At 40.2% G+C, this 12,467-nt stretch overlaps 3 protein-coding genes across 5 annotated transcripts in view; 2 read left to right on the forward strand and 1 right to left on the reverse strand.

The window, feature by feature from the left end:
- Positions 1-1,921, forward strand: part of LOC113067199 (growth arrest-specific protein 2) — a 35,075-nt gene extending 33,154 nt beyond the window's left edge. For both annotated transcript variants that reach the window (XM_026239506.1, XM_026239505.1), the window contains one exon: positions 673-1,921. In XM_026239506.1, coding sequence (XP_026095291.1) covers positions 673-882 — 210 coding nt within the window. In that variant the 3' untranslated portion in view covers positions 883-1,921. The remainder of the gene's footprint in view (positions 1-672) is intronic.
- A 121-nt stretch (positions 1,922-2,042) lies between these two features.
- On the reverse strand, positions 2,043-5,018 carry LOC113067200 (small VCP/p97-interacting protein-like). 2 transcript variants are annotated; one of them, XM_026239508.1, is made up of 5 exons: positions 4,872-5,018; positions 4,587-4,655; positions 4,265-4,315; positions 3,413-3,517; positions 2,043-3,112 (listed from the first exon to the last, which is right to left on the reverse strand). In XM_026239508.1, the coding sequence occupies exons 2-5, from the start codon at positions 4,647-4,649 to the stop codon at positions 3,098-3,100; spliced, it is 234 nt and encodes a 77-aa protein (XP_026095293.1). In that variant the 5' UTR covers positions 4,650-4,655; positions 4,872-5,018; the 3' UTR covers positions 2,043-3,097. The 2 variants fall into 2 exon arrangements, with proteins under 2 accessions (XP_026095293.1, XP_026095292.1); XM_026239507.1 differs by having other exon boundaries at positions 4,587-5,018.
- A 6,128-nt stretch (positions 5,019-11,146) lies between these two features.
- LOC113067194 (anoctamin-3) overlaps positions 11,147-12,467 on the forward strand; it is an 85,963-nt gene continuing 84,642 nt past the window's right edge. Inside the window, exon 1 of the mRNA XM_026239499.1 lies at positions 11,147-11,613. The gene's annotated coding sequence lies outside the window, so the exon portion shown is untranslated. The remainder of the gene's footprint in view (positions 11,614-12,467) is intronic.

Consider the following 12,467-nt stretch of genomic DNA (forward strand, 5'->3'; position numbering starts at 1 on the left):
AGCAAACAGTCGTAACACGTTCTGACATACTGAAAATGAAGCCTAGTTAAAGACTATGTAGTTCATGTACTTGCATATGTAACCGTTCTCTCTTGGTTCACTCTGTGGGGGTTTGAACTGGCAATAGCAAGGGAGTCTGGCGTGCTAACGAGGACGCTAAGGACCGCAGCCAATAGCTTGCCTCTTGTAGCCAGGAGATTGAGATTTGAGTGTACCAGCTGGCCTCTATTACACTCATATCCATCCGGGTCATGGCACCACTTGTCAGTTTTAAACATTACAGTTTAAGTAACTGGTTTCACAGTTGGATGTGCTTTGAAGTGCATCTCCTAGCATCAGTCCCTAACGCACTTATACAGGCCAGGGCATTAAAGCTTACCTGCACAGCTATCTCATTCTAGTTGGTCTTCAGTGCACAAAAAGTATGTTACTTCAGACTTTGTACACTTTTTATTTGTGACATACAGTTATGTATTAACCCAGATGCTTAGCAGGCAGTCCCATTCATTCATTCACTCTTGCATCCTGTGGTGTTAGCAAACGTCAGTTTTCAAGGGGGGCAAATAGTACAAATGCCTGTCTAAATGCATCTCACCTCCTGAGGATTGTGATCTGACCAGAGATGCTCAAAATCTAAATTCACGTACTATATATGTCTATCCGTCTCTCTAGATGCTGCATAATAAACATGTGATGGTGCGAGTTGGCGGAGGCTGGGAGACATTCGAGAGCTACTTGCTGAAGCATGACCCATGTCGCATGCTCCAGATATCTCGTGTAGAAGGCAAGATCTCGCCCATCTCAGGCAAATCTCCCAACATCAGAGACCTCGCGCCCGACAGCTACCTGGTAGTGGCGGCCCACTACAAAAGCAAGAAGTAAAGAAGAAGTGGACTAAATAAAACAATGACTTTTAATGTAGCATTGAAGCACAGCTCACTGGCTAGCCACTGACACATTCACTTCCACTGGCTTTTAGAACTACCATGTGTTAAAAATCCCAAAACCAAGTCATGATAGTGTAGATCAGCTAGTCTGTGTATAACAAAGATACAGGAGGAACCGGAATACACAAACAATGGCTTTCTCGTATACCAGCTTCATTCTTTTATTTTTAATCCCTTTTTGTTTTTTACTGATTAAATATAAATTGCATAATAACCTTATAATTCAATCATGTCTATACAGAATGAAATCGCTGGATGAATTCAAGTATTCACTTCTACCCTGGTGGCTATTCTTTTTAGTGCTTCTTATATTATTTGTATTAATGATTTTATTTTTTTTTTTATTTTTTTTATGGGGTATTATGTAAAGTTTGCTTTTTTCAAGTGATTAATAAAGTAACTCATTACTTTTAAATATCGGAGTTACTTTCTCTAATAAGTTGAGACATTGGGAATGAGGTGCAGAGGCACTTCCTTCAGCCTGATTTCTGGTGTGAAAGTGCCTTAACAGTTAGCAAAATATAACTTTTGGGTTTTTTTGTTATTAAAAACAAAGAATTAAACCCAGTCTTAATCTTTCCCAACACTGTTCATGCCAAACATAGGACAGAATGGGACTAAGTGTGATGTAAATGACTATATTTATGCAATGGTGGTTTGAATATCAGAGATCTCCTGCTGGGACAATCCAGTGAGCGACAGCTCTGTAGCTCAAAGGAGAATGACCAGGTTGGAAACCTTGGATTGCAACATCAGTGCAAGACAGAAGAGCATCTCCTGAAGTCATCCAAGCACAGGAATCTCTTCTCATGAGTTCAGTGTGTAATCCAGTCTCCACAGACAATAACTCAGTTCAGTATTGGGTGTAATCTCACATTCAAAGCATGAATGTGCAAGCAACAAATCTGCATTGAAAGCATTATTTCTGGTTAATAATGTACCAGGCTCTCCATGGACTTTTCCAGCACCTTGTTGAATCGAGCACCGTGTGAGTTATTTTCAGTACGGTAGTGCACTGAAAAAGTTTGAGTACATCCGTTACAAGACAAAAGAGATTTTACAGTTTCGCAAAAAATAGTAAAAAATACTTTGCCGTTCAATCAAACAATTTTTATTTAAGCAATGCCTTCTTGCAGTTGTGATACTAAAACAGTTCCTGATCTGAAAGTGTGCCACTGCCCTCTACTGGTAAACATGAACATTGCACAACTTTGTCTGGTGTTTTCTATTATTGTTATAGTGTCTGTATATTAATAACCCATTCTGAATGAACCCTGGGAAGATATTTCACTTGATAATCTGGTTCAAATCTGTTTCCCTGTCACGAGCATTGAGTGAGTTGCTGTTGGCAGAGGTAACAACTCATGAGCATAGCATAAAAGAAATGCATCAAAGGCAATATGTAGAGTTGACTCGAGTGTGATCCACACTGATCACTGTAGATCAGACTGCTACAGTCACATGGATGTTGAGTTTAAATGTGATAAGTTAAGATTTTCTTAACTTAAGACAACCAAAGCCCTTCAGAAAGGATGAGAAACTGATGCATCTGATAAGATAAAGTGATGCACATTCAATTAGGTTCATAAGAACAGCAAGTCATACAATCAACAGGCAGTGAAAGTGCTAACTGACATGATATCCTTCATTATTATTATACTTCAAGTCCTAAACACTAGGAGCTTACAACCAAAACACACTGGTAACTGATGCATAAATATACTGTACATGACTAAATATGTATTAAATTATCCAAAATCCGATATAAAACATGCTTTTCAGATGTATAAATGTGTATTAAAATGACATTCAGTTAATAGAAATGACATTGGTACAAAAGCTGCATGTGTGAAATGATGCATGATGAACTTAAACTGAATAAGTTGTGAAAAAAAAACAAAAAAACACATTAATTGCTAAAAGCACCATCCCAGAAATCCAATAGCTTGCCCATCCTGGCATTTAAAGGGGTGTGTCCTGAATGCACTCTGGCCAGTCAGAAGGCCTGGAGGATTAGGAGTTTGGTGCAAACTCCCCTTGCTAGTGTACACTTCAGAATAAGAACCGAAAGAACAGAGTTTTAAGAATCTCTCAAGTCAGCAGGAAACACTGCAGAAGAAGGTTGACCAGTTGCTTCCCTTTAGCTTGAGTTAGCCAACCTGCCACTGGAGAGAAAGCAAATGAATTAAAGATTAAATAAATAAGTACAATCTGGATTTAATAAAAAAAACAATCATACTGCTCTTCAAGAGTTTGGAGCATAATACAAGAAAAAATAAATCCAAAAATCATGACCTCTGAAGTGCGACATCTGAAGTGCAGACTTTTGATAAAAAACTATTTTCATGCTAGATGGTAGTTTATCATAACTCTAAGTATCTTAATTACATATTAAATTATAATAATAATAATAATAGGACACCAATTTGTCCTCTATTTGTGGAAACTGTGAGTAGTCTCTGTACCTTTAGCCCGCCGCCTTCAGAGTTCACAGTCTGTTTCTCGGTCTCTTCTTGTTTCTTCTTTTTCCTCTCCAAGGCTTCTGGGTTTTTGATGCCTCTGTAGGTGATCTACACACAGATCAGACAAAATAAAGCTGCCACACCAGTGGAAGCAACAGTACATTTCAGAGTCCAGTAGTTCCAGTGTGATATTATTCAGTGCTCACATGCCGTCATCATGCTGCGCCGTAGACAAGCTGAGGATGTGAGTACAGAGTGTGCAAACACTAAACCTCATCCCATCCACACTGAAATATAACGATCATGTTCACCATTACATTAGCAGAGAAAGAGCACTGTGACATTACTGTGGCAGTAAGAATCGAGCTCATTCTGACATGACACGCGTCTGTCGTGGTGTTTCAGCTGCAGAGTGTCTGTGGACAGCAGAATGAGGATGTGTACTCACCGTGACGCTTTAGCACCTCTATGCTTGGCCTTAAACCTCTAAGAGACAGTAAAACGGCCCAACAATCACACGTGGGCAAACTAACATCACTAGTCCATAAATCACTGTCCATAAATCACTATATATATAATTTTTTTAATAAAAGCACAAAGATGTAGAGCTGGACGTCATGAGCGAATGAGTCTATCAGAATAGTTATACTGTACCTATAGATTATAGCAATAAGTATGATGCACAGTGGAGCTGCTGAGACTGGGTTCAGTTAGATAACCAGTGTTATGAATCTGATCTTATATTCGTGCTGTTGAGTCACAATCTCTGACAGTATTTTATAAACAGAGTATTTCTGTAGCCTGTTATGCGTGTGATGTTATCAGACATCAGTGTAAGTGCTCTCGAAGCATCACCTCTTTCTGTCTCTTCTCTGCAGCCTCGGCTAGCTGTCTTCTCCTCGTCTCCTGTGGAAAAGAAAGGTTTATATATATTTATATATATATATATATATATATATATATAAAGATCTGGCAAAACAATATGACATCAACATTTCTGAATGTTTCCACAATAACCAAATAAACGTAACGTTTTATCAACATGTTTTTATTCATAATGTCCCTGAAATCCATTAGGCTATGCTCGGTTTCGGCTGTAGATAGTTCCCAAACACTATCTGGAAATGGCACGTCAGGAAAGTAAATACTTAATAAGTAAATACGCTCAGGTACTCACAGGGTCTGGTGTGACTACTACATCATCCTCAGCTCCACTCAGACAGGGCAAACACATCCCCATACTGACGTTTAATGAAGCACAGGCACAAATAAAACTCTTTTCAGCCAAATGAGAGTGAATCTGAGCAGCTATGATGAAGCTGTGCTCTTATAAACCCAGCAGGAGAGCAGCTTGAACTGAACTAGCAATGTAAACAAGGCTGCGCTAAGCTACTTTAGCCAGCTACCGCTACTGATAAGTGACCTTTACCACACTAATAGACTAATTTAACCTTCACCGAACCTCCTTCTGACGCCTCCCGACATTTGTTTTGGATGTTGTTGTGTAATTATGGCGTATTAGTTTAGCTGAAAGTGTAGCTGTCAGGATGACACCATCACAGCAGCTCCGAGGGAAGTGAAGCTCAACAGCACCGTGCTGCTGCACGGAAGTGACATCACTGATTGTGTCACATGGTTGTACCATTATACTTTGGGTACTTAATGATTACCGTGATAGTTCAAAGTACGATAATTCCGATATAATAGGAATAGCAAAATTTATATTCATTGCATAGTAATCATAATGTAACTGTAGTATATTATTTACATTTGAAATAATAATAATAATTATTATTATTATTATAATTAATGAATAGTAAATAAACATTTAACATATAACAGTTATATACATAACTTAAGAAAAAATGTTGTAAATTATCAAAGCTACAAATCTGAATGTTTAAAACTGGTCTGCATTTATTTTATGTATTATTTGAAAGCATGTAAAAATATTGCATGTGAAGCGTAGTCCAAAAGGCTTTAGCATCTCAAAATATGGTTATAGAAGAGGAATAATTGTATTAACTTGTCAAATCATTAAAACTAACAACAACATGCCCCTGTTCCATCCAAAGCTACGAAAAGAGTTGCTTCCAGAAGTGATCCTCTTCTGTATATTACTAATTTGTCAATGTCATATGTTCCAAAATAGGATTCGGATACTAATCCTAATCCTTATGGGTAGAATTAAGGGTGGGTTAGGATGTAAGGGATGGGTCAACAATGTAATTATAAATGTTATTACAGAAATTAATTACAGATTTAATTACTTAAAGGTATTTTTAAAGGGGTCATATGATGTGGCTAAAAAGAACATTATTTTGTGTATTTGGTGTAATGAAATGTGTTTATGCGGTTTAAGGTAAAAAAAAAAAAACACATTATTTTCCACATAATTTCTGTAAATGTAATTTCATTACGTTTCTCCTCTATGCCCCACCTTCTGAAATGTGTTGATTTTTACAAGGCTCGTTGTTCTTAAAAGCGAGGTGTGCTCTGATTGGCCAGCTATCTACACTGCTGTGAGCTGGTTTTCTTAAAGACTTATGACACTATTACTTTTAAATTGAATTCATTTGAAACTAGTAATTATCATATTATGTGGTTATAAATGTAATATTATATTTCACATATAAAATACCATAATTAATAACAGCGGGTAAATCACACGGCGGGAGGACATGCTTATGGGTCAATGAACGCTGGTACAGATGTAGCTGTGTTAAAGAAGATGTGCTGTCCTGATCTAGAAATGCAGTTTGTCAACTGCAAGCCGTTCTATTCGCTGCGGGATTTTCACTCGTTCATTCTGGTGAGTGTTTACATTCCTTCGCAACCGCATGTAAGCCTGGCTTTACAGAAACTCACTGATCAGATCACAGACACAGAACAACAACACCTGGACACTGTTTTAATCAGTGGACTTTAATAAAGCCTATCTGTCCCGTGAACTGCCAAAATACAGACAGCAGATCACATGTCCCACAAGAGACAGTGATATATTGGATCACTGTTAAACCATAATAAAGGATGCATTTCACTCTGTTCCACGAGCAGCTTTGGGACGTTCTGATCACCTTCTGGTTCATCTTTTACGGACCTACAGGCAGAAACTACAATCAGCTAAACCTGTATCAAGGACTGAAAAAAGATGGACTAATGAAGCAGAGCAGGATTTACAATCTTGTTTTGACCTCACTGATTGGAGTGTTTTTGAAGCTGCTGCCACCGATCTGGACGAGCTCAGAGAGACTGTAACATCATATATCAGTTTCTGTGAGGATATGTGTATTCCTACCAGGACCCATCTAACTTACAACAATGACAAACCGTGGTTCACTGCAAAACTCAGACAGCTCCGTCAGGCCAAAGAAGATGCTTACGTGAAGGGGGACAATGTCTTGTATAAACAGGCTAAATACACACTGGAAAAAGAGATCAAAGTGGCAAAGAGGAATTATTCTGGGAAAAAAAGGACTCGGTTCACTTACAACAACTCCGCATCAGTGTGGAAAAGTCTGAAAGAGATTACCAACTACAAGACACCACCCCCCAGCACTGTGGAGAATCAACGACTGGCAGACGATCTGAACGAGTTTTACTGCAGGTTTGAAAGAACACCCATCACCTGCCCTGAACGCCTCCCCACACAACCAGTCACACCATTAACAACTCCTGCAACCCATCCTAAACCCCTCTCAAAAAAACTGTTCACCCCATTTACAACTCCTGCATCCCCCCTCTCCCCCACACCTGCAATTCAGATCAGCGAGGATGCTGTGTGCCAGGTCTTCCGGAAACAGAAAAGGAAAAAAGCACCAGGCCCAGATTGTGTTACGCCAGGGCTGCGTTCTCTCCCCTCTGCTCTTCTCCCTGTACACTAATGATTGCACATCTAAGGACCTCTGTCAAGCTCCTGAAGTTTGCAGATGACACCACACTCATCTGCCTCATTCAGGACGGTGACGAGTCTGCTTACAGACAAGAGGTTAAAGAGCTGGCTGTCTGGTGCAGTCTCAACAACCTGGAGCTTAACACCCTCAAAACAGTGGAGATGATCGTGGACTTCAGGAGAAACCCACCTGCACTCCCCCCACTCACCATCATGAACAGCACTGTGACTGCAGTGGAGTCATTCAGGTTCCTGGGAACCACCATCTCTCAGGACCTGAAGTGGGACAATCACATTGACTCCATTGTGAAAAAGGCCCAGCAGAGGTTGTACTTCCTTCGTCAGCTGAGGAAGTTAAACCTGCCACAGGAGCTGCTGAAACAGTTCTACTCCACCATCATTGAATCCATCCTCTGCACTTCAGTAACTGTCTGGTTCAGCTCAGCTTCTAAATCTGACCTCAGAAGACTACAGAGGGTAGTCCGGACTGCTGAGCGAATCATCGGTTCAACTCTCCCTTCTATTCAAGAACTTATCCAAAGTGAGCAAAAGGGCCAGTGAAATCTCTCTGGACCCCTCACCTCCAGCACACGCCCTCTTTGAACTGTTGCCATCTGGTTGAAGCTACTGCGGAGCTTCTGTCACGAAAACAAATTCCTTGTATGTGTAAACATACCTGACAATAAAGCTCATTCTTATTCTGATTCTGATACAATGTCAAGATATAATTGAATATATTAAGTCATCAGTGTTTTGTAAGATTACACTCACTGATCTATATGAGTTTAATTTGTTATGCAAAACATCTCAGGTTACGAATGTAACCATGGTTCCCTGAGTAGGGAACAAGACACTGCATCCTCTAGGGGTCACTATGGGGAATGCCTCGTCGTGACCCATGTCTGAAGCATACATTGAAAAAACACCAACAAGTTGGCTGGCTACAGCCCCTGACGTCACTACTGGTGTGACTATAAAATAAATATGTGCAGGGAGGACATGTCATTCATTGCTTAATCTGAAGCTTGCATCCGAAGCATGGAAGGAAAGCTAGAGGGAACCATGGTTACATTCGTAAACTGAGATGTTCCCTTTCAAGGGAACTTCAAACTGCGTCCTCTCTGAGTTGCTAATGGGAACAGTATACCCATGCCACCATGCAGAGGGGAGTGCAGGACAAAACCCTGGATCATACTCACCCAGCCTGGTTCCTGTGCTGGAGCCCCGCTTAAGGGGCAACTCCCTTTAGTCCGGAGCATCAGTAAGGTGGTCACTATGAAACCATCAAATCAACCAAAAACATCATAGGTCCAGCATAGGAGAATGTCATGGAAGAAGTTCCCAACTAACCTCAGTCAGGTGGAGAGCTGGTGGTTATAAGGGAATTAGGAAAGGGAAGATAAGGGCAGGTATAAAACCCCCAAAGGGAACGAGTCAATACTCAAGTATGACTCTGATTCAGATGAAAGCGCTGACACCTTGTATGGCTCACATCACTTAGGTCTTGCCTGTCTTCCTTTGACCCGCGATTCCTCCTAACTCTTCTCCCAGGTGGGGGAGGAGCGCGAGCCATGACACTAGCCTTCAATATATGTCTGTGTCTCTGATCCTCAGACGAGATGGACCAGGACCCCTATGTTGTCTGACCTGGACCTTCGTGGAATGAAAGATTTAAAGGCCCCTGAGCGCAACTTCACCTCCCTGAACTTCTTTGCTACCGTCTCAATGGAGGTACTGAATAGTTTGAAAGGAGAAACCAGAGCATTGAGAAGAAAGCCCCTTTCTTTCTTCCCAATATCTGCCGGGTTCACCGACAGATGTCTCTCTGTTACCACCATGGCCTCCATAGACCTGCCCATGGCAGAGGTGGCCTGCTTGGTAGCATAGAGAGAGAGATCTGTGGTGCTTGACCAGGGCTACCAACTACTGCTTTTGCGCATCGCCTCAATGTTGGCATAACTCGAATGCTGAAACTGATGGATGCGAGATCAGTGTATGGAGATCAGGCAGAAACGGAAGGCTCATCTGAGCTGGAGGCCACAACCTCGCGGCGTCACCTTGCTAGCATGCTTCCATGGTAAGTCCAACTTTGCTGTGGCGCGGTCCATAGTCTCCAACAGCTCTTCATACACAGGGCAGGAGGATTGAGAAAGCTCAGCCTCAGCTTCTTCGCCATCCTTGGACATCTCCTGCTCTTTCTGGGCTCAACCCAGCAGAGCACTAACCTCAGTATTAATGGAAAGTGTTAATGAAATAACATCATCCTCCAGCGGCTCTCTCTCGTCCACAGCCGACAAGCGTGAGAGGGAAAGTCCCTCTCTAAACTCCTCAGCCAGTTCCACCTGTGATCCCCACGAGCTCATTCTCTTCCGTGCCTCAGCAGATGGCTGCCCCTCTTTCCTCAAAAAGAGAGACAAACGAGAGCGGAGCCTTTTCATTGAAAAACGCTCACAATGCACGCAGATTGCTCCCTCAAGGACATTGCGTGCGTGCTCTTCACCCAAACAAAAACTGCAAAGATTGTGTGTGTCATTCGGTGTCAAATAACAATGACATGGACACACACATTGTCTAAACGCTTTGCTAGTAGTCACCATGATTGATAGAGAAAGATCACTCTTACCACGTTCAAATGCATGCTTCAAACAGAACAGTCAGTGAAAAGAAAGAAGAGAATGATGTGTTCTTTCAGCGCCTATTTATTTTATACTCGCACCAGGAGTGACGTCAGCGGCTGTCGCGGGCCAACTTGTTGGTGTTTTTTCAATGTATATTTCAGACATGGTTTATTGATTCAACCTCTGATGTTTTTTTTAATCAGTGTAAGGGAATGCCATGCTTCATTTGAATTCTTCACAGAAGCAGAAATCGTCTAGAAGCTTTTAGATAAATGAAGTTTGTTGGGATCTTGTTGCTTTGGAAAACCATTTGCCAGTTTCATTTACAGCGACTTCAGAGCTCCTCAGAGACATTAATTCACTTCTGCCCTTCTGTTTTATTTTTACTAGTGATATTTTGTATCATATAGTGAACCCAAAGCTTCAGAATGAAACCAAATAATGTAATGAAATTAAATGGAATAAGTGATGAATTTGCTCTGATGTGCTGTGTCCTGTTACCTGTGCAGACCTGCACAACAATGATCCAGGACAGTCTCGTAGTGGTGTAGTTTGAGACCAGACCCTCCAAGGTCAAAAATAAAATCCAGAAGAACCCCTAAGACCGAGACCAACACCAGAATTTTATTTTATTTTATTTTATTTACTTTAAATGAAGTAAATGAAGAAACAATTGTTATTGTTAGCATATTTCAAAATCTTCAAATTTTTATAGACATTTGTCTAGATTTGTCTTAAATGTACAATTTCTTTTTTTCATACCTTTATTTAAGTTAAAATATATTTTATCTCAAGTAACAATAATAGTTTTTAATGGTTTTAGGTTGAATTTTAGTTTTAGAAAAACAGAATAAAGACAATATTATACATGATGAGTCATGAAAACGTTTTTTTTTTTTTTTTTTAGAAAACTAAAATATGAACTTTAAAAAAAAATCTTAATTTAAATAACTTACTGCTGTTACCCTGTTTATGACATCACATGCCATGCATACAACCACTGATCCATATTATGTCCTTTATTAAAGATCAATGGATATAACAGACTGATATAATCAGCCACTTTGACTGGCAAGCCAAATGACTCCTAGTACAGAATGACAGCAGTGCAGTACAGTTCCCCCATCCACAATAATGCACTTTCATTTCTCCAGTAGGGGGCAGCATCAGCTCTCAGGAAATGACATGCGGTACACTGCAGCAAAGTCATTTGACCAGGATATCAAAACAAGACCAATGCTAATCAGCAAAAACACCTCCATTATTGTGACAAATCTCACTATGCATGTGCAGTGTGCTGTTGAGAGGACAAACATAGGGTCCAGCAGGACACTTCGGAGACTGTGTGGGGTCAGTAGGTAGAGGAGGTTGCCTGCTGTTTTGCAGGGAAGGCAGACAGTACTGTACATGCGACTGCAGAGGTGCAAAACACAGACAGGATGGAGGATGAAAATGAGGATCGAGAATGGAAACTGTTTCACATATTGAGGCTTTCAAACAGTCATGTTCTGGGATGCATCTGTGTTTACGTGTTGTTTATCACACCTCTAAAATTAAAGGGTTTGGACGACTGTGACACATCCCACTGCACATGTCCACCTCGATTATAAGTCCCTTCTCATCAGGCCACCCCAACATCGGGCAATGAAGAAAATAAACATCAAAGAGGGCGGAAGAGAAATGAATAATCCAGGGTGAGAACAGATGCACATTGTTTCATTTATTGTAATTGATTGCAGTTGTCTAGGAAGCAATACAAAGGTAAAAAGTCCTCTTTTGAATCTGCCAAGTGCAAAAGGGCTCATTTTGATTCCAATGTATTTCAAATAGCACTTTCAGATTTAGAGTGTCATGAATAATCATTTAAAGAGGCACATTTTATGTGACTTTAGCACATAAACTATGGCATACCATTTGTGCCAAAAATTGTGTTGACTGCTTGTGTTGTTCTCTCTGTTATGCGTTCAGCTCAGTTTTATGCAATTGCTGCTCTCAGTGAACATTCTGCAATGCATTTTAGATATTATGGTTAACAACAGAACGCTTATCTTGCTTGAAACCTAAGATGAAACCTAAGGACTACAGATTCATTCAAGTCTATTGACCTTATGAGTCAAAGAAACAAGTGAGCAGACCATCTAGCGGTAGCTTTGTATATTTCTATGATGTGAAGTGTATTTACTTATTTTATAGATATTGAAAATTATCATGTGCATTGTAATGTCATAACTAATTTAAGATTTCAAAATGAGCAGTTCATTCATAAATCCATAGGATCCATTCAAAGGATCTTATCTTTATACTGTAGAAATTTGAACTGGGAGACAAAAGACAATGAGTGCAGTGTTGGAAAAGGATGGAGCTACATAAGGTCTATAGAACACAACAATAAATATGTCTAAAAGTTATGGACAAAGTTATGGACAAGTCATCACATACAGTAAACAAATGTGTTGTACAAAGCAGTCAACATTCTTTTGGCACAAATGGAACTCCATACAAAACAAGCACTTTAACGTTCCTGCATTTCATGCTGTTGCATTGTAGC

The sequence above is a fragment of the Carassius auratus genome, chromosome 50 (genome assembly GCF_003368295.1).
Source record: "Carassius auratus strain Wakin chromosome 50, ASM336829v1, whole genome shotgun sequence".
In the NCBI taxonomy this organism is placed as follows: Eukaryota; Metazoa; Chordata; class Actinopteri; order Cypriniformes; family Cyprinidae; genus Carassius; species Carassius auratus.